Genomic DNA, 21,758 nt, shown 5'->3' with positions numbered 1-21,758 from the left:
CAAGGTGCATCACTGAGCCACATTCCAGCTCATCATCACAGGTCAACCAACAGAAACCAGTTTAATGTTTCACAACGAGTCCAGTAACATGAGCGTGCTGCATGTCGCCGGAGCTGGGTTTGATGCACGTGACATAAACCCACAAACAAACTGCGTGATCCTGCTTCATAACAGGATTTCACTCACTACTGTAGATTCCCGGCTGCATTTGGCTTCATTAAATATACAAAAGAAAAAAAAATATGGAAACAAAAAAAATCTATAAGTTAAAATAACATTCAAGTTGTATAGCACAAGGCAATGAAAACTTTTGTTTAAACAATATGTACAATATTAACCATCTGGTAAAATGTGAAAAGGGAAAATAAAAAAACATGGTTTGTAGCAAAATATCTGTACATTTAGGAAACTTTTTTGTTTTTCTGTTTCGCCGTCACTCGAATGACTCGACGGAAACATGAGCTTAAAGGAATCTTTTCAGTGGTTAAATACTATACATTTAAAATTACAATAAAGTGAGCAGACACAGTAGCCTGGAGTATGATTAACCTGTAAATACAACGATGGGTTATATCCAGTTTTGTCAATGAGATCATCGAGTCTTTCGTGCAGTTTATACTCTTGGTAACTTGTTCCCATAAACCAGTGAAACTTCTGTGTTGTCACAGAAACAAACGGCAAAGTTTAGTGGAACTGGGCGTCTTCTTCTATGGATTAAGAGCGACAGAGTCAGACTTCGGTAACCACTGATCAGTATGAAGAGATTTGATGGATGCGATTCACATTCGCTCGGGCCCTGTCCTGATAGGTTTTCTTTATCCGGCTTCACTTAACCTAACATATCGGCCTGGTAACCTGTACAAACCAGGTCCAACATATCCAGGATATCGGTTCTTTATCTGGCTCAACTTCACCCAACATCGTCCTGGTAACCTGTGTTAGCGGTTCAGCAAAGGTAACCACGGTGATTTATTCCAGTAAGAAGTGAACCAGGTTCGTAGGACTTAAAACTCAAGTTACCTCAATAACAGCAAATCCTGTTTCCTAGCACAGGCCCTAGGTCTCGTTTTGAAAAATAATTATTGTTTCGTGGACTTTTTCATTCATTTTCCATCAACCTTACACTTAATTTCTTTTAATAATTCAGATCTTGAATTCATTTCTGTCCACCATCTTCCTGCCTGATCGTCAGCCCTTGTAGTTGAAGACGAGAAGCCTCATGAGATGCATGTTTGTGTAGAAAGAGGAATGTAAGAAAGCACCAAAATGTACCGAGATAAAACCGAGTGTGAAACTTGGTCAGTAAGAGACGCAGTATCTGTGACATCTGAAGGGAACGTGTCCCGTACATTCTACATTAAGGAAGCGTCTCCTCGCGCGGCTCTTAAAGCCACAAAGTCCAGTTTCAACATGTCGCAACATTAAAGCCAGGTCAAACTGTATTGCTTTCAAAGTGGGGCTATTAAAAAACAGAGAAACAGAACACAGTGTGACATTAGAGCACAAGAATAAGTTCAGGCACTTGGCTTGTCGAAGGTTCGAGAACCTTTCAGACACTTCTCTTTAAACTCATTCCCGTCCACCTCCCAGTCCTTCATCGTGAAATGCTGCTACGATACCACAGACAGGGAACAACACGTATTCTTATGTAATATATATACATACTCATATCTACGGTTGCTACAACACTCGTCATCTTCCGCTCGTCAGCCTTCGCTCCGCATCCGACCTTCCGTCCCTCCCTCTTCTCAACATCCCTCAGTCCTTCCCCCCCCCCACCCACCCACCACCACCTGTTCGCCTCCTCCCTTCCAGCACATGAACCGGTCCCTCGTCATATGACCACCTCGCCGTTGTTGTTGTTCACCGGCCGCAGGTTCTGATCGTCAAAGCGTCTCCTGACACTCCTCCGCACGGCGTCCGCTCGCCTGTAAGGCTGATTCCTCAAATCTGAGATAAGGGGAAGGATGGGGGGGAGGGGGAGAGGAGGGGATAAAAGAGCTGTCAGTCATCCTGTCAGGGAGATTTGATGAGCCCACATGCTTCTTGTGCTGGTAGCCTGTCTTTCAAAGCAGCGTGAGGTCTACACAGGAGGAAAAAGAGCCCCTCAGGTCGGCCGTCTCTGGACGTTACGACAGAGACGAGCCGCTGGGTTCTGACTTGGGAGCTTCTCCCAGAGAGCGAGAAAATCTGAGACGTAACTTTTGAGAAATCAAGATAAACCTTTCCAATAAAAAAAGGTGAATTAACTACAATAAAGAGGAGCAGCTTCTTTGAATCAGACATTCAAATGTTCTGTTATTAAGGTGATAGAATGATGAGGAAAGGAAAGGGACAGGGAGGTGATGAAAGAAGGTAAAAGAGGAAGGTAGGTAATAAAGAGATGCTTGCCAGGTTCTGGACACATCCACCACTACAGGCGTGCTACTGGAGGAGTTCCTTACCCTCGAGTAGACATTGGGAAATTTAGTAATGTTATTCTTCTTTAGGGCTGGATAAAGAGAAGACAAAAAGGGAGGTTAAAAATGGAGGAGGAGGCGGATGACGAGAACATTTATCCTACTGGCTTTGCACAGAGAGCGCTGTGAGAGCAAAGCAGGGTGGCAGCAGGCTGCGTGGAAGGGGGGAGGGGGGGAGGAAAGCGAGAGATGGGGGTGAGGGCATGACAAGAGAGAGAGAGAGAGAGAGCTGGAAGAGGTTAAGTGATTCAACTGACTGGGAGGAGAAGAGAGGGGGAGCCGGAAGCTCATTTAGCTGTTTATTTTTTTGATATGCGTTACTAGACCCAGGCTGCTTTGCAGAGCGGCTACCAGCAAGAAAGTAAAAGTGCCCGTTTCAAACTTCCAGCACAGAGCATTTGTGAACTGAAAAAAAAAAGAAATGGCTCCAGTCGACAGCAGAATTACATTCAACAGCATCTCCACCAAAGAAACAAAGCATGCAAGCACAACCAATGAATGAGTCACCGCCACACAGAGAAACAAGCAGGATGCACGTTAGTAACACACAGACTGCAAGTGAAAAAGAAAGACACCTGTAATGCAAAAGAACAAAATGTGTGCAAACGTCATGCAGCGGGTTAGCGAGTCTGCCAGACGAGCAGGAAGTCACGTGACAAGAGAGGTGACCTGTCAGCAGACCCGAGCACAGCGTCAGGGCTAAACTGGGAGAGCAGGGGGCTGCGTCGTGGAGAAGCTGCAGCGATGAAGCAGGCAGCATGAAGCAGGCAGCATTCAGCATGAAGCAGGCAGCATGAAGCATGAAGCAGGCAGCAGGCAGCAGGCAGCATGCAAGACTCTCTGACAACAGCAGTGATGATAATGTGATGATGTGATGATGAACACACAAACATTGATTTTTGACACTTGGAACACACAGGAAAGGCAAGTTATAATGCCACAGGCGCTCTCACACATGACGTTAGATCATACCTGCCATGGAGATGACTGAAGCTTGTACAGTAGATACAATGAAATATGTGACGTTCTGCCACTGCGGCATGTCGGGCGACCAAATTGGATCTGAATCTAATCAGAGATAAACTGCTCCATTCGTAAATGAGTATACATTTCCAGTCTCCCACCACTAGGGGGCAGCACCCAGCTACACATCTCGGCTCCTTTACATGAGGGGAGACGCTCCACTTTAAATCCAGTCAGTCCAGGTGAGATTGACCTCAGCGACCTTTCTCTGTGACATTATGTTTTGCCATGGTTGATAAAATAATGGTGATGAATGAGGGCGTCACACTCCATGCAGAGGAAACCGTTTAACCCAACACCGTGTCATGCTCAGGGAGGGGAAATACACACAATACACACAATACACAAACAGACGTGTGCGTCTCCAAGAACCGTGAGATCCGGGCACAGTGCACATGCACAGGTCCGAAGTGTGAGTGGAGTGTGACGGTTAAAACAGGGAAGAGTGTGTGAGAGGGCATGCAGAAGGAGAGGAGAAAACTTGAAGGACATTTTGTTCCATTAACCTTTGAGAGGAGAGAGAGAGCTATAAGCTTAGTAATGGTACTCCTCATTGAGGGCGGACTCGCAGAAGAACCGAGAGCCGCGCTTGGCTGTGCGGGCGGTAAAGGGCACTGTCTTCAGCACTGCATCGAGAACGACAGACAACGACAACAGCCAGGACAAGACAAGACAAACACAATATAAGAAAATGAAGCAGATTCCTACAGAGGTTTAGCACTTGGTTAGCACTAAGCAAATACCCAACAACAGCATCAGGGCGGGCCGGGTGCAAAACGCCTCACAGACAGTTTAAAAGTTTAATTTAGCAGTTTAAAGTACGACTAAAAACTGACAACACTCCATTTACTAGTTTTGTTATTGACATCTGAATATTAAAAAAAAAATAATAATAATCTATAAAATCAAGTTTTATTGTCACATCAATCTCACAGCCATGGGCCATTCTAGAAGGATATTCAACTTTTACTTCAATGAAAGAGGCAACAATACAATGAAAAATAATATTGAATTGCAAGTAAAAGTACACATTAACACAAGTATTACAAGTATTACAAAATGTAAAAAGTATTAAATAAAGCACTAATCATGAATAAAAGACTCTTTACTGTGAGTATTATTGTAACTTATATTATTGTTAATAGTAATGCATTAATATAGTTATTAATATTATTAATATCCAAAGTAAAAGTATTTTTCCAAAAGTAAATATACTGCGGTCACTATAAAAAAAAATCGAAATGATCTGTATTAACATACTGTTCAATGATTATTTTTGTTTTTTAAACTCAAATATCAGCAACAGTATTAATCTCAACTATAGATATTTGATATATCTAATAAAGAAAAGTAAAAGATTTGCATATATATTATAGTACCTGAATGCTCTGTTTAAGTATTTTACTTAGTTACATTCCATCACTGTCCATGACTAGTTTTCATCTCAGTAAACGTCTCATTACTAAATAAAACCCGGCCCAGGCTATGTACAGGTTGTGTTACAAAGCAATGACGGAGCAGATAAGATAAAGCAACGATCATCAGAAACATTTGAGCCGATCGTCGCTGGATTAGCTCGACTGTCAGTGAATGTTTGTTTCTCATAACATCATGGATCTCAAACATCTGAAGTGTCAAAGCCACAGTCGTCGTGTTAGTTGCTTTAGAATCACTTTGTTAAAGACTAAATGTTTAGCATAGAAGAGGACCTTCATGCAGAGCGCCCTGGTGTGTGTGTGTGTGTGTGTGTGTGTGTGTGTGTGTGTGTGTGTGTGTGTGTGTGTGTGTGTGTGTGTGTGTGTGTGTGTGTGTGTGTGTGTGTGTGTGTGTGTGTGTGTGTGTGTGTGTGTGTGTGTGTGTGTGTGTGTGTGTGTGTGTGTGTGTGTGTGTGTGTGTGTGTGTGTGTGTGTGTGTGTGTGTGTGTGGTCACAGTCGGCAGCCGGGCCCAGGTGACGTTACCTGTGATGATGTCCTCAATGGCTCCATCTTTGCCTTCGTAGACGTGGCGGCTGTCTTTCACCTGTTTCTTCCTCAGCTCCTGGATCAGGTCCTGCTGCTGCCGCTTGTTCTTATGGGAGGGAGACTGAGGTAGACACAGACACAAGTTATATGTGTTAGATGTGATTACAGTAGGTTCTGCAAAGGATCCTCACACGCATAATTTTCTCTTTCTCTCGTTCCACTCATCCCTTCATTCTAGCGTTTGTGCCTGTGAGATAATTGAACCATTTTGGAAGAAACAGCTGATCCTGAGTGGATGTGATGTGGCTCAGCATGTGTCAGACTGTGCAACCAGATATAACCTGCACCCAGCAGGTGTTTAACTAATCTGGAGGAAGAGAGGTTGAAGCGGAAGAGGAGGAAGTGGAGCGCGTTTTTCCTTCTGGTCGCCGTGTTCCACTGTCGCCTCCTGCCCTAGAAAGCGATATAGGGAGAGAGGGGAGGAGAGGAAAGAGAGGGGCAACTCACCTTCTTCTCTTCCTCCATCATGGCCTCTTGCTCTAGAAGTTTCTCCATCATTATCTGCTCCTGTCTCTTTCTGTGCTCGTTGTCCTCTTCCGCTTGCTAAAGAGACAACACACCCACGTCATGTACACGCATACAACACACACTGCTGCTGTTGCCATCATAGAATTCAACACTGGAGCTTTAAAAACCACACTTGCAAAACCAAACGTCTGCCAGCTGAGATGATGCTTGGGTATCGTGAGCAGTGTGGAGTCATTAAGGAGAAGGAGGAGTTCGGTGAACGGAGCTGACACACAGCTGCCGTGGAGGGAAAACAGCTGAGAGCAGGAAAACACTTCCAGAGAGTGTTGGATTGAATCCCAGTTCATGTAAAACCTGTTGATTTAACTGCTGCTCGGAGGAACATATGAAGCTGTTTACTTACAGAGCATCAACAGAACACACCACTGCCACAAGAAGCAGTAACGTAGTTTGGAGAGGTAATGTGGTACTGTTTCTTTACATCCTTAAATCTGCTCATTTATTTGTAAAAGCCATACTTTGTTCCTGACACGGTTCAAGACCCCAAACACACAAATGCACATCAGCATTTCAAAGTATCTTTACATCTCAGCCTCGACTTTCCTCAGCTGCTGTGGTGACAAAGATTGGATCCTTTTCCACTGGTCTTAAAAAACCATTAACACCCACTAACATCTGGCTTCTGTCTGCAGTGGGAATGGATACAATCAGGATTCTCTTCCGGGTCAAATGACTCTGCAGTAGACGCAGATTTTTTTAAATCGGCTCCGGCTCTGATCCCCAGTGATGGAAACATGACACCTGGGTGAGCACGGCATTTTCTTCTTCTTCTTCTTCATTATGGCGGTCTTGAAGCTGATGCTGCAACTTTTGCAGAGCAACTTCCAGGAGTTGGCACGTAAAAAGCCATGTTTACGTGTCTACTTATTATTTTTTACATCTTGGGAACAATGTGCAACAGCCATTTTTTTCTTTGTACCATGCAAGATGCAACACTGGCAAGAGAGAGCGCCTCAGTTTCTGTCTTTTTAGCAGGTTTTAAGTACCTATGTATACCCGCTAATTTTAGTGTTGAGGAGGCATAAGTATGGAGGTTAACAGCTGGCCAGGTGTGTGAATTCCACTACTTGTGTGTGTGTTTGTGTGTGTGTGTGTGTGTGTGTGTGTGTGTGTGTGTGTGTGTGTAAGAGAGACAGATGATTTGTCCAACTCACCCTGTAAGCCTTAACAAATCGCACAAACACAGGGAAGAAGACGGACGGCGGCGTGGTTTTGGCGTTCTCCCCATAGAATTTCACCGCCTCGTCGAAGGCGTCCTGTTAAAGACAGAGAGTGGACAAACAGAGGAAAACATTCAGATGACTGTTTCACAGAGTGGAAAAAATCCAGGGCACTCTCAAAGTGAGGTGTGCTCGTGTCACCTGTGCAATCTTAGCGTCGTCCTGCATCTTCTTCAGCTTGTTCTCATTGTGTGTGATGAAGTCTTTGAGCATGGTGTTGTGGCCGTGCATGCTGCACTCCCGTCTGGTCAACTCCATGCCCCTCTGCAGCTCCCTCACATCGAGCAGGACGTTCTCCAGCGACACTGGGAACACAGCGAGACTCATGAGAACACGTGTAGCCCCAGTATTCAACCGCACGAAACCCAAACCTGATGCTGAGGGATATTTAAATCTTACAGACAAATGAAAAGACACAGAATTAATTAAAGCAACACCATGTAACTTTAACTGAGCAACAGCGCCCTCTGCGGCCACATGCAGTGATTCATTCTGTGGGGCTCCGTGTCCGAGCGATTAAGTGGTTTTCATGTAGAGAAAACAAAGCCTATGAAACTCGCTCAACTAAAAACACAACTGAGCGTTGGATATTACCCATGATCCCCGGCTTCCTGAACTAAAAGACCTGCCGCTGTAACACATAAACCAAACTCTTTATAGATAAATGCTGGTTTTTAAATAACATTTTTACCTGATCTACAGTTCAGAATTGCCTTTGAACTTGCTCGACCTGATTTTGACAACTATCAGTCAGTTAAACACTTAGAAACAGGCATCTAGGCCGACAAGTGCAAATGAGAGCTGCACCACTCTCCCTATTCAAAGTCAGTGAACCATCAGACTCCTTTTGAAGCTGAAGGGGAAAATGTTGCACAGTGTTGCTTTAAATCTCCAAACAGCCTCTGCACCAGAGTTAGCCTCCTCTCAGTTATGTTAACTTGCAACAAACACATCTGCGCTGCACAACTCACCTGCTGCAGCCTTCTCCACGTAGTGCAGTTCGTTGTAGAAGAGAGAAACCTGCGAGTACTTCTCTTTCACCACATTGGCGATGTAGTGTAACAATGTTATCTTACGGTCCGTCGACTTGGTATCGATTAGCTGAGAGTAAAAGCAAAGTCAAAGAAAAGTTAGACGTGAAGAAAACCTGCACGAGAACATTTTGAAGTGTGGGAGGAAGCAATTTCCACTTACCAAGTCTAAACTCTGCAGCTTGAAGCCGTACACCGCTCCTCTTTTGCTGCTGTTCATGTAGTTTCCAAGTGCCAAGATAATCTGCACAACAGCATGAGCACAAATGTGAGAGAGGGAACCACACATGGATCCAACATTACGCTGAGTCTAAACACAACTGGTTCAATTACCTCAAGAATTTTCTTCAGCTTCTGTGACGACTTGATGGACACTGACGCCGCGATGACTGCGTGAAGTTGCTGCAGAGACACAAACAGATTGTTGCTTTCTATGAGTCCAACATCACACACCAGTAATAATAACAACAATAATGTGAAGGAGGCGTCTTTGATGGTGTAATTATTTTGAAATTTAGTGGGAGATTTTGTCGGAGAACTCACCGGCGTGAGCATCTGGATGCTCTCGCTGAAGTTGCCGATGAAGGCCATGATGGTCATCTTCTGCATGAGCCGCTCGATCTTGCAGAACTGCATCATGAAGCGGTCCTCGTCCGTCAGGGTCTCCACCGGCTTGCGCTCCTTTTCGAACTGACGCATGACTTTGATCTCGTTCTCTGTGGGCTGGAAGCGCATCAGACACTCCACGAAGTCCACGGGCAGAGTGCGAAGGTCCAATCTGGACGACGGGCAGAACAGAGGTAAGTGTAAAAAACACAGAAGTAAAAGACACAGATCATCCAATAATGTGATTCATTATTTAATCTTTTTAATTTTTGTATTTTTTTGTACTGATTTATTTTGATTTATTATAGTCATTTCAATTTCGTATTTGTTGATGCCACATGTACAGAATTGTACTGGGTTGAAAATCTGAAAAACCTATAATAAGTTAAAAATATAATCATCTCTCATGAAAAAATAAATAAAATAAATAATAAAAAAATGATTAAGGCTTTCACTTGAAAAAATATTCTCATGGTTACATCACATTAACTTGGTAACAACAGGTAAGAACATTAATGTCTCAAAAAAAAATCCCTAGAGATCAAGGGTATTTTTGTTTTATTTTGAAAGGGCTTACAGCTGAATGGCCTTGCAGATCTCCTCGGGCGCCTTCCCCACTTTCCTCAGCGTGATGGCCAGGTTCTTTGCCCTGTTGGATTCCAGCAGGGTCACCTTGCTGGGTCCCTTCTGGATGATCTTGTGCTTGCTCAAAGTGATGTCAATGGACGGGCCCTGGGCTTTCGTCTTGAACATCTCCTCGAACTCGTCCACGTTCAAGTCCTGAAAGATGTCAACAAAGAGTCACATGCACGTTGAGGCCCCGGACATGGACATGGCTGAACAACCGACGAGTGAAGGGAGACTCTTTACCTCCAGTATCCTCTCATCATCGATCTCATTGAAGACGGTGCCGTTGATCTGGTTCGGTTTAAGCGCGACCCAGTTGAAGACGGGCATGCGGAACTTTGTCTTGATGGGTTTCTTGATCTTGACGGCTACACAGGGCACAGACGAGTTAGCACAGTGTGAATGGTTATCTTACCATCAGAGAACACACACACACACACACACACACACACACACACACACACACACACACACACACACACACACACACACACACACACACACACACACACACACACACACACACACACACACACACACACACACACACACACAGGTGACGGGGTGGATGGGTATCTGAGGTCTGTGACACACACGGATATGACTCCTAGTTCTGTGTGAAGTCTAAAAACAATCCCACATCTTTTTTTTTCCCCCAAGCAGAGTGAAGCCTCTGTGCTCGGGCAGGGGAATAAGGCCAAAGCTTTTACCGGCACAGTAAAAGGTGCATATGGTGAGGATTTCCTTCCTGGCCAAATGACAAACTATTCATTTACAGAGATTAAAACTATTAGTAGCCGCCTGACGTGATTCATTGAGGCTGAGAGCTGAGATGGCGTCCTGATGAGGTGTCAGCAGGGACAGAAAGTGACTATACTATAAGTATTTCCGCTATACTTATCATTTATTTTCATCAGCATACCACAGCAGGTCTGTGTCTCAGCATGCAACCAACACTCAAGATGTGGTGATCACAAATTCACAAACACACACAGTCACAACACCACAGCAAGGTGTGAGGGTAAATCATGCAAAAGTTTGAAATATGGTATTTTATATGTTTCTTTCACCGGTGTGAATCTGTTGTCCTTTGATTCAAAGACTTAAAATACCATTTTTAAAACTTGTGGGAAAGGAAGGGAACAGGGGGGGGCGGTAAATCACCAAACATGACAGGTATAACCTACAGAAAAGTTTGATGGGTCCCTCTGGTCGGCAGAAAAAAGAAAGAATCAATTCGAAGACAGGTCAGTAAGAAAGTGGTAGAAGTTAGTGAGACGCACAAATCTCATACACACAAAGATTTGACTTTATTACTGATCAGTTCTCCTCATCTGAGCAGGAGCAGCAAGTTTTAAAGCATAAAAACATAATGGAGCAAGAGGAGTTTCACTGTGAAGCAGCTGCAGAAAGTGTCAGCATTGAAATTAACGGAGGACAGTGGTCAGAATACAACTGGATTTCCTCACAGCTCTAACGAAGCAGGAAAAGCTGTTGCATGAGCTTCTGCTAATCTGATATTTCTGCCCTTTCTGATGACTTAAAGAAAGAAGCTGCTAGGCCCACTGTAAGAAAAGGAAATATATGTTGTGTATCGTTCCTTACCGGCCAACCCAGAGTTCATGATGACGGTGGGCGTCCCACAGCCGGGCAGTGGTGGAGCCATGGGAGGAGGCGGAGGAGGCAGAGGGCCTGAGCCTAGTCCTAGGGGTGGTGGTGGGGGTGGAGGAGGCGGTGGAGGAGGCGGCGGAGGAGGCGCCGCCATTGTCGGAATGGCCAATGAAGGTCCGTTTGGCACTAGGAGGGAGTAGAGATGGGAGGGTCAACAAAAACAAAACTGATGTTTGGACAGTCGAGTTATTTATAATAAAGTTGTATTATTTTTTACATAGGAGTAAAATCTTCTTTCTACATGTTAATATGTTAGAAAACTTGACTTATATTAAACCTACATGTGCCGTTCACTGGCAGTGGAGGAGGAGGAGGTGGTGGTGGTGGCGGAGCAGGCGTGCCCGCTACAATGCCTACATGGTTTGGACTGACAGCTCCAATTGTTCCTCCGATCACGCCGCCCGGCACGCCCAGCACGCCTTCCACGCTAGAAGGCGGCGAGGGCAGGATGGAGATGTCCCCGTCTCCCTTCTTGTGGATCTTGATGGTGCCCTGCTTCTCCAGCTCGTGGATCTTCTTCTCCAGGTTAGAAGATCGCTGGATGGCCTCGTCCTTCTCCTTCAACATCTGCCGCAGGGAGTGAACCTGCGAGCTGGTGTCTTTGTAGACTTCCTGCGTGAGGAAGAGAAAGAGACAAAGAGTTTAGAAGAGCCAAATTCCAGAACAAAGGATAGAGAAATCAGACACCAGAGAGTGGAAATCTAAAAAGTAAACATGTTAACAACAGTTTATTGTAAGACGACTTGATTCTTGGATTTCACAAGTAAGTAAATGACAACTGAAAGAGTCTGACCCTGATGGATTCAAGATCCTTATTCCTTTGCATCAGCTGCTTCTCCAGCTCCACGATCTTGGACATGGCCTCATTCTCCATGTCCTGCAGCTTCTCTGTCATCTAGAAAAACAACAACGAGAAAGAGGAGGTTACACAGTGACACAAAATCACTGCAAAGGCCCCATCCAACGAAGTATGTCAAAGCAATCCAGATATATGGCATTTAACATATATTTCTCCAGAGTAAAACACACTGTGAGGACTTATATAAAGTCTTGGCCTGTGGTTGACAGCGGACACATTAGATCATTGTATATTTCATGCTGAGAGAGAACTGAATGACGACAAGTAAATGTGACAGGAGCCGCACACGTATGCCCAGCACCCTGTCAATTCACGGTGCCATCAACATCCTGACATGTTGGATGTTAACTTGTCGCCTTTTGCAAGAGAAAAGATGGATCTTCACACAGAAATATAAGCAGACGTGGGCTCTCACATGAGACATATTCTCCTCCAGCTCCTCCACCCGCTCCAGGGCGGCGTTTTTGGTTTCGGCATCCTCCAGGAGGGCTCCCACATCAAAGACGTTATCCAAGTACGCCTGGATCTGCACCTGCAGCTTATCGCTCTCTGTGTGTTTTAGTTTCTGGAAAACAAAGAAATGGCGTGACAATCCGAGCAAAGCAGCCAGGGTAGTGAGAGTGGGGAGGTATTCAGCTTTCTAGTCCGCAAGCATGAGGTTGACGCTGTCGACTCCGAAGCCAGCATCGATCTCCCCGCTGCAGCGAGGCGGGAGACGAGGATCTACGGAGCTGACTTTCTGAAGCCCTTATTGACGACTCAGGGCAGCCGGGAAGACAACACACCGCACGCTCTGGACTGTCTATCCACACATCGTCTCTCAACTCACGTCCAAGTAGTCGTCCAGGCACAGCTTGGTGAAGTCGAACTGTAGATGAACTCTGAAGTTCATGTCCTCCACAGAGTGCACGACAATGTTGATGAACTGCATACATGCCACCTATGGAATATAAACACACAATAAAGTCAGTGGATGAGGACACACAGTAACCATAGGCTTTCTGAATGGTATTGAAACACTTGTAAACATTAGATGGTGATCAAAAAATAACTAAAAATGTTTTATGGCCCAAATGGCTGAAAATACAAGTTAAAAAGAGTTTGTACAGAGAGGTTTGAGTTTTTCTAAGACTCTGAAATGGTTTCATGCTTCTGTTGTTTTTTAAAATATTGATTCCTTGAAGTTGGGTGTATAAATCCAGATGATTGTGTTTATATATCCGGAAGAGGAGCTTATCTGGCTGATTTAAAGGAGTGAAAGAGACAAATGAACAAAAATCTGCCAGTTTAGCTTCATTGGCTGCATTTAAGGAGGCTGCATGAACAGATAAAGAGGGATCTCTTCATAGGGTCCAATATACACACACACTTCTCACAGTGACCGTGGCTTAATGAACTTCACTGTAAGAAGCTCAGTCGTCTCGTGCGACATGGCGGCTTTGACAAAGTCTGTTTGCTTTAGTGTTGCTGTCAGACGACGACTTGTGACAGAAGCTCAATTTAAAGTCCTATTGAAGGTCTATTTAAACACAGCGTCTGTTGGTTTTCACTCACACACAAACACACATACTGTGAACATCCCCCACTTAAAAGGATATAGAGATAAAAATCCTGTCTGAGTTGGCTCTTTGTTCCGGGTGTCTTTAAATTCTTATCAGCCAGGATCATTAACATTCCTCAGCTTCGACACAACAGGTCTGTCGCGGCTTCTTTGCTTCGGGTCACTGCAGTGTGACGTTCTGCACTGCATCACTAGCTTGTGCTGCAGAAGCAACATTTTTCTCCTTATCAAACATTTGCAGACACATGCAGCAGTATTCAAATTATTCCAAGTATCTGTCCTTCTTGTCACATGGTAACTAAATCATTTTTGCAGCTCCACGTGCCTGTCCTGCCCACTACAGTTGCTGGAACACTGCAGTGCTTTGAACACTTGGCAGTGGTGAAAAATAGCAAACGCCTTGATTCTGGATCTCTTGAGCTCAAAAAGACTCACAAACCACCTGCGGTTTGCCTAGTGATGTACGAGGGAGAGCAGGGCAATCACACAATCCGTAATCATTAGGATTGTGTGTGTGTGCGTGTGTGTGTGTGTGTGTGTGTGCGTGTACATACCATGAAGTCAATGTTGTTGTCCTCGTTCTTGAAATACTCCATTAGCTTCTCAAACCGCTGCTCCTCCACACATACCTGCAAAGCAAAGCACATCACCGGATTTAAAGAGGTGAAGAGAGGAAGAAACAGCGATCAGTGCAATCAGTCAAGTGATTTGCATTAATAACACCCGCACCACCTACCTCGGATAATTTACAGTGATTAAGCCATAATTGACATGTGATTTAAGTCTTAATATCTAAGATGTCAGACTTACACTAACAAACTAATCACTGCACCCTCAAGCATCACTAGGGTTAAAACAAGCGTGTGCTACTAAGAGAGATGAGGGCGTTTGTTGGTGGCTTATAGAGAGCTGGCAAAATAAAAACCCAAATCCTGGTGACACTGTTATCTCAAAGAAAGTGATGTTTGTTGCTACACACAATGTTTAGAGTGATAATTACTATGTTTAGTGATTCACCAACTACCGCTGAATCATTCTTTCATTTTATATTTATACTGTCTATGTTCAATATCACTTGTGATACGAGGAAAAAGTCTTCATTTCAGGCTACCTGGCATTTTAGAGGGGGAAAAGAGAGCCACACAGACCTGGAGGAAACAGCCTCTTTAGTGGAAAATGAAATGTTTGGTCGTGGTTGACTGTGTTGATCGTGTGATAGTCATACAACATTAATTTCAAGATTTTGGATCCAGAATGAGTGGAACTCCTGTGAGCACGGGTTCTGCTTCCTGGTTATTTCCCCCAAAAAATGATTCTCGTAATATTACAGCTTTTTCTCATTAAATTATGACTTTATTCTCAATAAATTTCGACTTTATCATCAAAATCTCCCAATCTCCCCCCCCCCCCCTAATATGCCCCTAGTCATACTTTTTGTGCTGTCAGTAAAAGCCTTGATGAATGTAGGAGACAAAAAGAAAAAACATTGAGAGAGATTTTTTAAGAAAGAGGTCGAGAGAGCCAGCGAGAGTTGCCTGCAGTTCAGACAGGTCACGAGGAGGGCAATGAGGGAGATGGAGCGTGATAAAGAATTGAAGGGGAAGGGAGGAATAAAGTGGAGGGGTGCATATCCAAAAACCTCTGAGTAACAACCCAGAGCCTCAAGCCTCCGCCCTCGGCCCCTTCGTCCAACTTCTGACTCGAGATTATCAAAGCGTCTTGGCAAACTAAATCTGATAACATAACATTTTAGAGTCAGTAAGAAAAAATACAGAGCGCGAGGTCATCCTCACGCTTTTCCAGCAGCCGACACAACAATGATCATTTCTCTACCTTCATCTCATTAGACGAGCTGCGTTCTCTCCCTGAGCTTTATTCTCCCACTAATGTCAATGCCTCTGAGAGCAACACTCAATATTTCATTCAGTGGTGTAAATATTGCATTAACCCGCAGTCGGCCCATGTTTGTGGGCCGGATGCAACAACCCGGGGCTGCTCCATCACACAACCTCCCACTCTTTTCTCCGGGAGTCAGAATACCTCTTCCAGACAGACATGGGTCAGGGGGAGGTTGTCTTTAACATTTGTTTCTCTGCTATACTCAGCTTTGATGTGTCTGTCAAATCCACCTAACACTAACACACACACACACACACAGCGGTTATGCGGCTAAACCGGTGTCTGTAATCTGTTGTCAAAGTGCTCATTCGTAGATGCTACTGTTTTGCAGCGGCGAGGAATTTGCCAGTAGGAGCATTCCTCCAGCGCTGAGTCACTGTTTGAAATTACACAGTTAAAATGTAATGACATATTCGTCTCTGTGCAGCACCTACCTCCTTAAAGTTGTCGAACGCAGAGAGAATAATTTCGTGGCCTCCTCTCACGAGACAGACCGCCGCCAGGAGCTCCAGGACCAGAGCTTTAGTTCTGTGAGATGAGGAGAGAATAGAGGAAGTGATGGTGAGTAAATTACAAGTGTCGGCGCTGCAGCTAACTTGTACTCAAGCACACAGAAAACACAACAGTCATTTTCTACCAACACTGAAACTTTTATGTAAAACTGAACTGATGTGTTTATTACAATGAATGTCCTAGAATTTTACAAATGTGGAGGAAGAATAGCACTGGGCAATAAAACAATATCAGTAATTACCACAATATAATTTTCATCAATAGCAATATAACAAAGGTTCAATATACTGTATATCAAATATAATGCTTATATATTGTGTAAGCACAGTGAGGAGGTATAACAAATAATTGATCAAGCTCAGTAATATATTTTTCTGTTTAGAATCACAAACTTCATCCAGGAGGGGGGGAAAGAAATCTATAATAATGTGACATCATGATATCACTATCGACTGATATGAACATTTATATCTTGATATAATTTTTGGTGATATCATCAGGCCCTAATGAGTATTATAAAACTTAAATATCCTGACACACTGACACTAGGAGGTGTGAAACATAGTTTTGTTGTATCAGAGCATCGAAGGTGATAGAGCTCCACATTTTAATCCTTTGGATTAAGCAGCAGGTATGAAATATTAATACTTGGGGCCTAATCTCTCTGTGTGTGTGTGTGTGTGTGTGTGTGTGTGTGTGTGTGTGTGTGTGTGTGTGTGTGTGTGTGTGTGTGTGTGTGTGTGTGTGTGTGTGTGTGTGTGTGTGTGTGTGTGTGTGTGTGTGACAGAGTGTGTCCAGCCTCTGGTTCATTCATGCAGGATTTCTCTGCCTGGATGAGACTCCATGTGACAGGTGATGCAAAGTGGTTTCACATTCATTTTTGAGGGAATCCTTAGGCCCCGGGCCATGAAGTGGAAACACACCAACCCACACACTTTCTCTCACACACACAGAGAAGTGAGTCCTTCTGGTGGCTGCCTCACTAAGCAGCTTGTGTGTGCCAGCGGTGGCCTGACCCGTCTGTCGGGATGAATGTGCCCCAGAGCAACAACACACTCTGGATCAGACTGCAGGTGCACTGAGGCTGACACTGGACTGTTCCCTTTTCAATCTGGGTCCAAGTTGGACAAATGTTTGGATCTTTTTTGAAATGTCTGCTCTTGGGTTTATTTTTGAACTTCTGGTTTGAACTTACCTGGGGTTTTTATTGTTGAGACTTAGTGCAATTTCATTCACAGCATGTGGGTGTGACATGACCATGTTGAAGCCATACTGGAAGATGAATGAAAGGGAGGAAGACAGAGACAAATAAGCTGATTAACAGTGAAAAGGAGACACTGAATGAGAAATAAGTGCATTCTGCTGCATAATAAATGAAATATGAAGAATAGGCAGTGGAAAGAATGTAATTTGTTCCCATTAGACAAATGTGCTTCAGTCCAAAGGCCCAGGACGTCCAGAATGCAAAGGGCTTTACCTGGTAGTTCATGATCGCACGCAGGCACATGATGCAGACGTGGACGTCGTCTTTTTTACAGACCAGTCTGGAGTTTTTCAGCGTTCGCCGGCTGGGCAGAGTGTTCGAGCTGAAATCCAAATTATACAAAACACAAAAACAAGTGAGTGAAAAGAGGAAAAAAACAACTAGTTTACTAAAAGGAGGTTTCAGGTCTACGACCATCTGAACAAAAACAAGAAAACAGATGCCATTAGTGAATGAGCCCTTCACATAAGGGAGGCTATTAAACCGCCACGCCACCTTACATCTCACACACACACACACACACACACACCACACACACACACACACACACACACACACACACACACACACACACACACACACACACACACACACACACACACACACACACACACACACACACACACACACACACACACACACACACACACACACACACACACACACACACACACACACAAGCCATATAATCTACGGCTCTCAAAGATATCACTTACAGCTTACACAATAGGAGCCAGTCATTTGCATGCAGCGCAGTGATTGTGCTGTGAACAAAAACAAGACCTTTTACTCCCGCTGCAACTCACAACTCACAATCAGAGAGAAACAGCGGAGCAGTAGAATTAATGAATGATATGTTGAGCCAGTCGGAGCAAAAAAAACAAACAAAAACCCCCCCAGTTTATTTTCAGACTTATGTCACGAGATTCAAATACCAGCCTCGGTACTGGGGGAGAAATGTGTCTTCAGGCTGCTGATAGACACGCTGATTCGTGTCAGCTCTCCGGTGCCTGAAGGCTTTATTTCTCTGAGTCACAACGCTGTGTGTGTGTATGCGTGTGTGCGCGCGCATGTAAGGAAGAGGCAGCAGTTTTGTGTCAGAAATGGTAACACACTCATCTGTAACTTGAAACGAAATGAGTTAAAACAGTTGTAAACGTGAGTCATAACCAAAACAAACTGTCTTGAAAATGGTCTTTGTGTGTCTACATTGTGTCATCGGCCAGTTGCAAAACAAGTTCCCTGATATAAATGCATTTAAATCGTTCATGAGACACTTTCTGATACAAGTCATTTCTTCATCTCCTGCTGAATCAACATCCAAACCAAGGTGTGGCACGACCTGGAACAAATGACTTCAGGATCAAGTGACGAATCATTTCTTAATCGCAAATAACAAACTAATGATTACAAAAGACCGGACTTCTGTAATGCCTCAACCTGCTTTGACTTGTCGGAAATTAGTCAGCTTAACTTTTATATAAACACATTAAACACCACAATGAGAATTTGATATTTGTATCCGTTTAATGAGAAATACTAATTTCCTTAATATTTACATTAGATTTAGTTTAAGAACTAAGGACAAGCAATAATATAACATTTTTGAAGCAGTGTTTGGTGAGAAGTATTGAAAAGTTTTGATATACAATTCAAAAAGATTAGGATGAACAAGTCCGGGTGAAATTTGAATCCCATGTTTGTCTCATTGTAACTGTAATGAGACCCAAGTTGGAGGGAAAAGATGAAGTTATGTTCTGTGGATGAAGTGAAATGAATTTTCATTTTCACTGAGTAGGAAACATTCCACGACACATGTGCGTTCAATCCAAAAAGCTGCCGGCTAATTTTCTCAAAACGACAAGAGCATAATGAACAGATTACAAACATCACCACAGAACATCACACACTGACGACTACAACAAAAGGTTGTAAAACACAGACAAACACGGCTACGGGTTTTCTTTCTATCTCTGTGCAGTTCTACAGGCATACCGTTTGATTTGAGAGCACTTTGGACAGCTCAGCGTGCTTGGTGATCTTCAAGGTGGCAGTTTGAAGAAGACACATACACACAAAAGTCTTAATTTGAAATCCAGTTATTAATAAGTTCACGTTATTCTAATTCAAAGCTCATCTAACAGCAGCATAAGGGACAAAGATTCTGTATCATGGACAATAGGACTTTTAGGAATTATTAAATCACTGAGACAGTGCTTCTTAATAAGTGCGACGTCTCTTGTTAACCAGGAAAATACATCATGCATCCAAAATACAGAAGATATTTAAAGGGAGCCTAATCTATCTGTGCTGGTTGTGGACTAGAATTCAGCTTTTTACAGGACTTCTGCAGAAACTAGGCAAGCTTCTGCACAGAATGGCATTTAGGGAGCCACACAAGCAGCACACAGGCACAGAGGAAAGAACAATGAGTGCAGAAAATCCATTTGCTCCAAGCAAAGAAGAATTCAGTCTGAAGGGCGGGAGGGGAGGCTGGCAGTACAAATAATTCACATCCCCGACACAGACAGAGGGACAAATAAACTGGGCACCGCTAGCAGAGAGGTATAAAGTACAATGAGGCGGGGGGGGGGGATTGTGTGTGACTGTATGTGTGTGGGGAGGGAGCGGGGATGGTTGAGGCTGCACAAAGCTCGCTGTGAGCCAGCGGAGCGGAGCTGAGACCTGCCTGCTGTCGAAGACGGGCAGACAGTAGAGGAGATGACTATGGAGGAACACGAGGACAGAACAGAGGAGACAGTCAGCCTCAGTGAAGACACTGACCTGTTACACTTTACTGCACACGCTCAAGTCATGACACAATGCTAACAGATGCAGGCAGCAGACGGTCATTAGTGAAGTCAAGGAGGAATAAATGGCCATTTGACAAATTATCATGATAATAGATATATTTCACTGGGGTGACATAGACATAATAATATAGACATAGATTATATAAATAACAGTTTAATGAACTCCTTGGATATTAAAAAAGTTAACGTACATAAGCTACAGTGGACTAGTTCAGTAATTCAATGAGTATGTTAAAAAAAACTCGGGATGTTCAGCTACAGGTCTCAAGGGAAAGTCTCCATGAATTACAATAAACTTACAGCTGTGGCTTGAAATAGAGAAGATACCAGTTTTATCAATGTCTGGTAAAGACCACAGACTGTTTATAACAACAGACGACATGACAGCTCCCAAAGGTGAAGCCAAATCGTCTTGATTGCTCCCTATTGGCTAGCACCAGTATAGGTCATAAACCCTGCCTCCTCCGTGTTAGCAGATGGGACACGGACCAAACTAAAAAAGGCAAACCACACGTAGAATACATTTTTCTCAAAGACGTTTTCTGTCATTTTCGATATTTCTTGTCACACAGGTTTCTGGGCTGAAACATCATGACTGACAGATGAGTCTAACCTCCGATTGGTCGAGTGTGTGTATCGGCAGGATCTCTAATCCGCTGCTCCACACAACGATCATTACTGCACAGACTCTGGCTCCGAATGACATTAAAAGCGCAAGATGGCAGCATCCATATCCCGGATATTTTGGCTTCATTTAGAAAACTTCCAGCCTCCAAGTCACTGTATTAAAGTGTGAAATATGTTTTGTCTGTGCTTCATTTACCAGCTTTTACTTACTTAGCAAAAACATAGTCTTACTTTCGACAGCTACGACAATGAATAAAATTGGCTGACTATCATCATGCATGGATTTCATCTTCAGCAGACATGTGCTTCGTTGAATCAATAGCGGTCTTTGTGTAGAATGTCTTAAAGTTATCCTCGTCAAACAAATGGATTAGAGGTCGCAGAAGTCAGAGCGAGTGCTGTACCGAGACATCAATGGAATGACAGGGAGGATTAGAGAAATAAAGCACAACTGAATAGGATTTGTGCTACAGAGCGTATATTAGCATGGGCTTATGAATTAACTGCTGTGAAATATTTAGTGCTCAGGAAGTTGAGTTAAAATGGGCTGTGTGCTGTTCATAACAACAAAACAGGAAAAAGCGATTCATTCCATTGAAGAGATTTTTCCTTCTGCTGCCACAGGGGAAATCAGTGTCCATCATGTGTCACAGTCATGTGCAGAACCAGCCCGAGTCTGACAATCCAAAAATAAAAATAAATCCAGACAAACAGTAGTCGCATGCTCTGGCCGAAATGTGCCTTAAGCCATTTAAAGTCTTACAGACCTCATGACTGTACCAACGGGCTGCTGGCATCATATGAAATGTGTGGCTTCTCAAAAATAATCATGGTACAATCACATAGCTCCAGCTGAACACTGGTTAACTTCAAACAAATGGTTTAATGGTGAATCCTGCTGTTTGTGGGTGTGTATTGTACCGTATGGTGGAATGTCGCCTGCCACGTGTGATGCCGTTCCCCGTGATGGGAGACGGCAGCGTGCTGCTTCCATGAAGGTCTTCTATTGAGCGGCTCCAGGGCTTTGACTTATCT

General features: G+C 43.8%; 1 protein-coding gene across 4 annotated transcripts; it reads right to left on the bottom strand.

The window, feature by feature from the left end:
• Positions 1-1,019: 1,019 nt before the first annotated feature.
• Positions 1,020-21,672, bottom strand: LOC117754471 (formin-like protein 2). 4 transcript variants are annotated; one of them, XM_034573336.1, is made up of 23 exons: positions 21,645-21,672; positions 17,497-17,605; positions 17,215-17,291; positions 15,941-16,034; positions 14,162-14,236; positions 12,876-12,986; positions 12,462-12,611; positions 11,981-12,082; positions 11,469-11,799; positions 11,122-11,313; positions 10,704-10,724; positions 9,760-9,884; positions 9,467-9,669; positions 8,827-9,061; positions 8,617-8,685; positions 8,447-8,527; positions 8,224-8,353; positions 7,394-7,557; positions 7,187-7,288; positions 5,952-6,047; positions 5,442-5,565; positions 2,445-2,491; positions 1,020-1,950 (listed from the first exon to the last, which is right to left on the bottom strand). In XM_034573336.1, exons 2-23 carry the CDS (start codon positions 17,524-17,526, stop codon positions 1,945-1,947), a joined length of 2,565 nt encoding a protein of 854 aa, XP_034429227.1. In that variant the 5' UTR covers positions 17,527-17,605; positions 21,645-21,672; the 3' UTR covers positions 1,020-1,944. The 4 variants fall into 4 exon arrangements, with proteins under 4 accessions (XP_034429227.1, XP_034429225.1, XP_034429226.1 ...); XM_034573334.1 differs by having other exon boundaries at positions 1,819-1,950; positions 2,392-2,491; XM_034573335.1 differs by lacking the exon at positions 1,020-1,950 and adding an exon at positions 3,989-4,108 and having other exon boundaries at positions 2,408-2,491.
• Between the last annotated feature and the right edge of the window lie 86 nt (positions 21,673-21,758).

This window comes from Hippoglossus hippoglossus, chromosome 21 (genome assembly GCF_009819705.1).
Source record: "Hippoglossus hippoglossus isolate fHipHip1 chromosome 21, fHipHip1.pri, whole genome shotgun sequence".
Lineage (NCBI taxonomy): Eukaryota > Metazoa > Chordata > Actinopteri > Pleuronectiformes > Pleuronectidae > Hippoglossus > Hippoglossus hippoglossus.
Note: the sequence above shows the minus strand (reverse complement) of the source record. Positions and strands in the feature narration are given on the sequence as shown.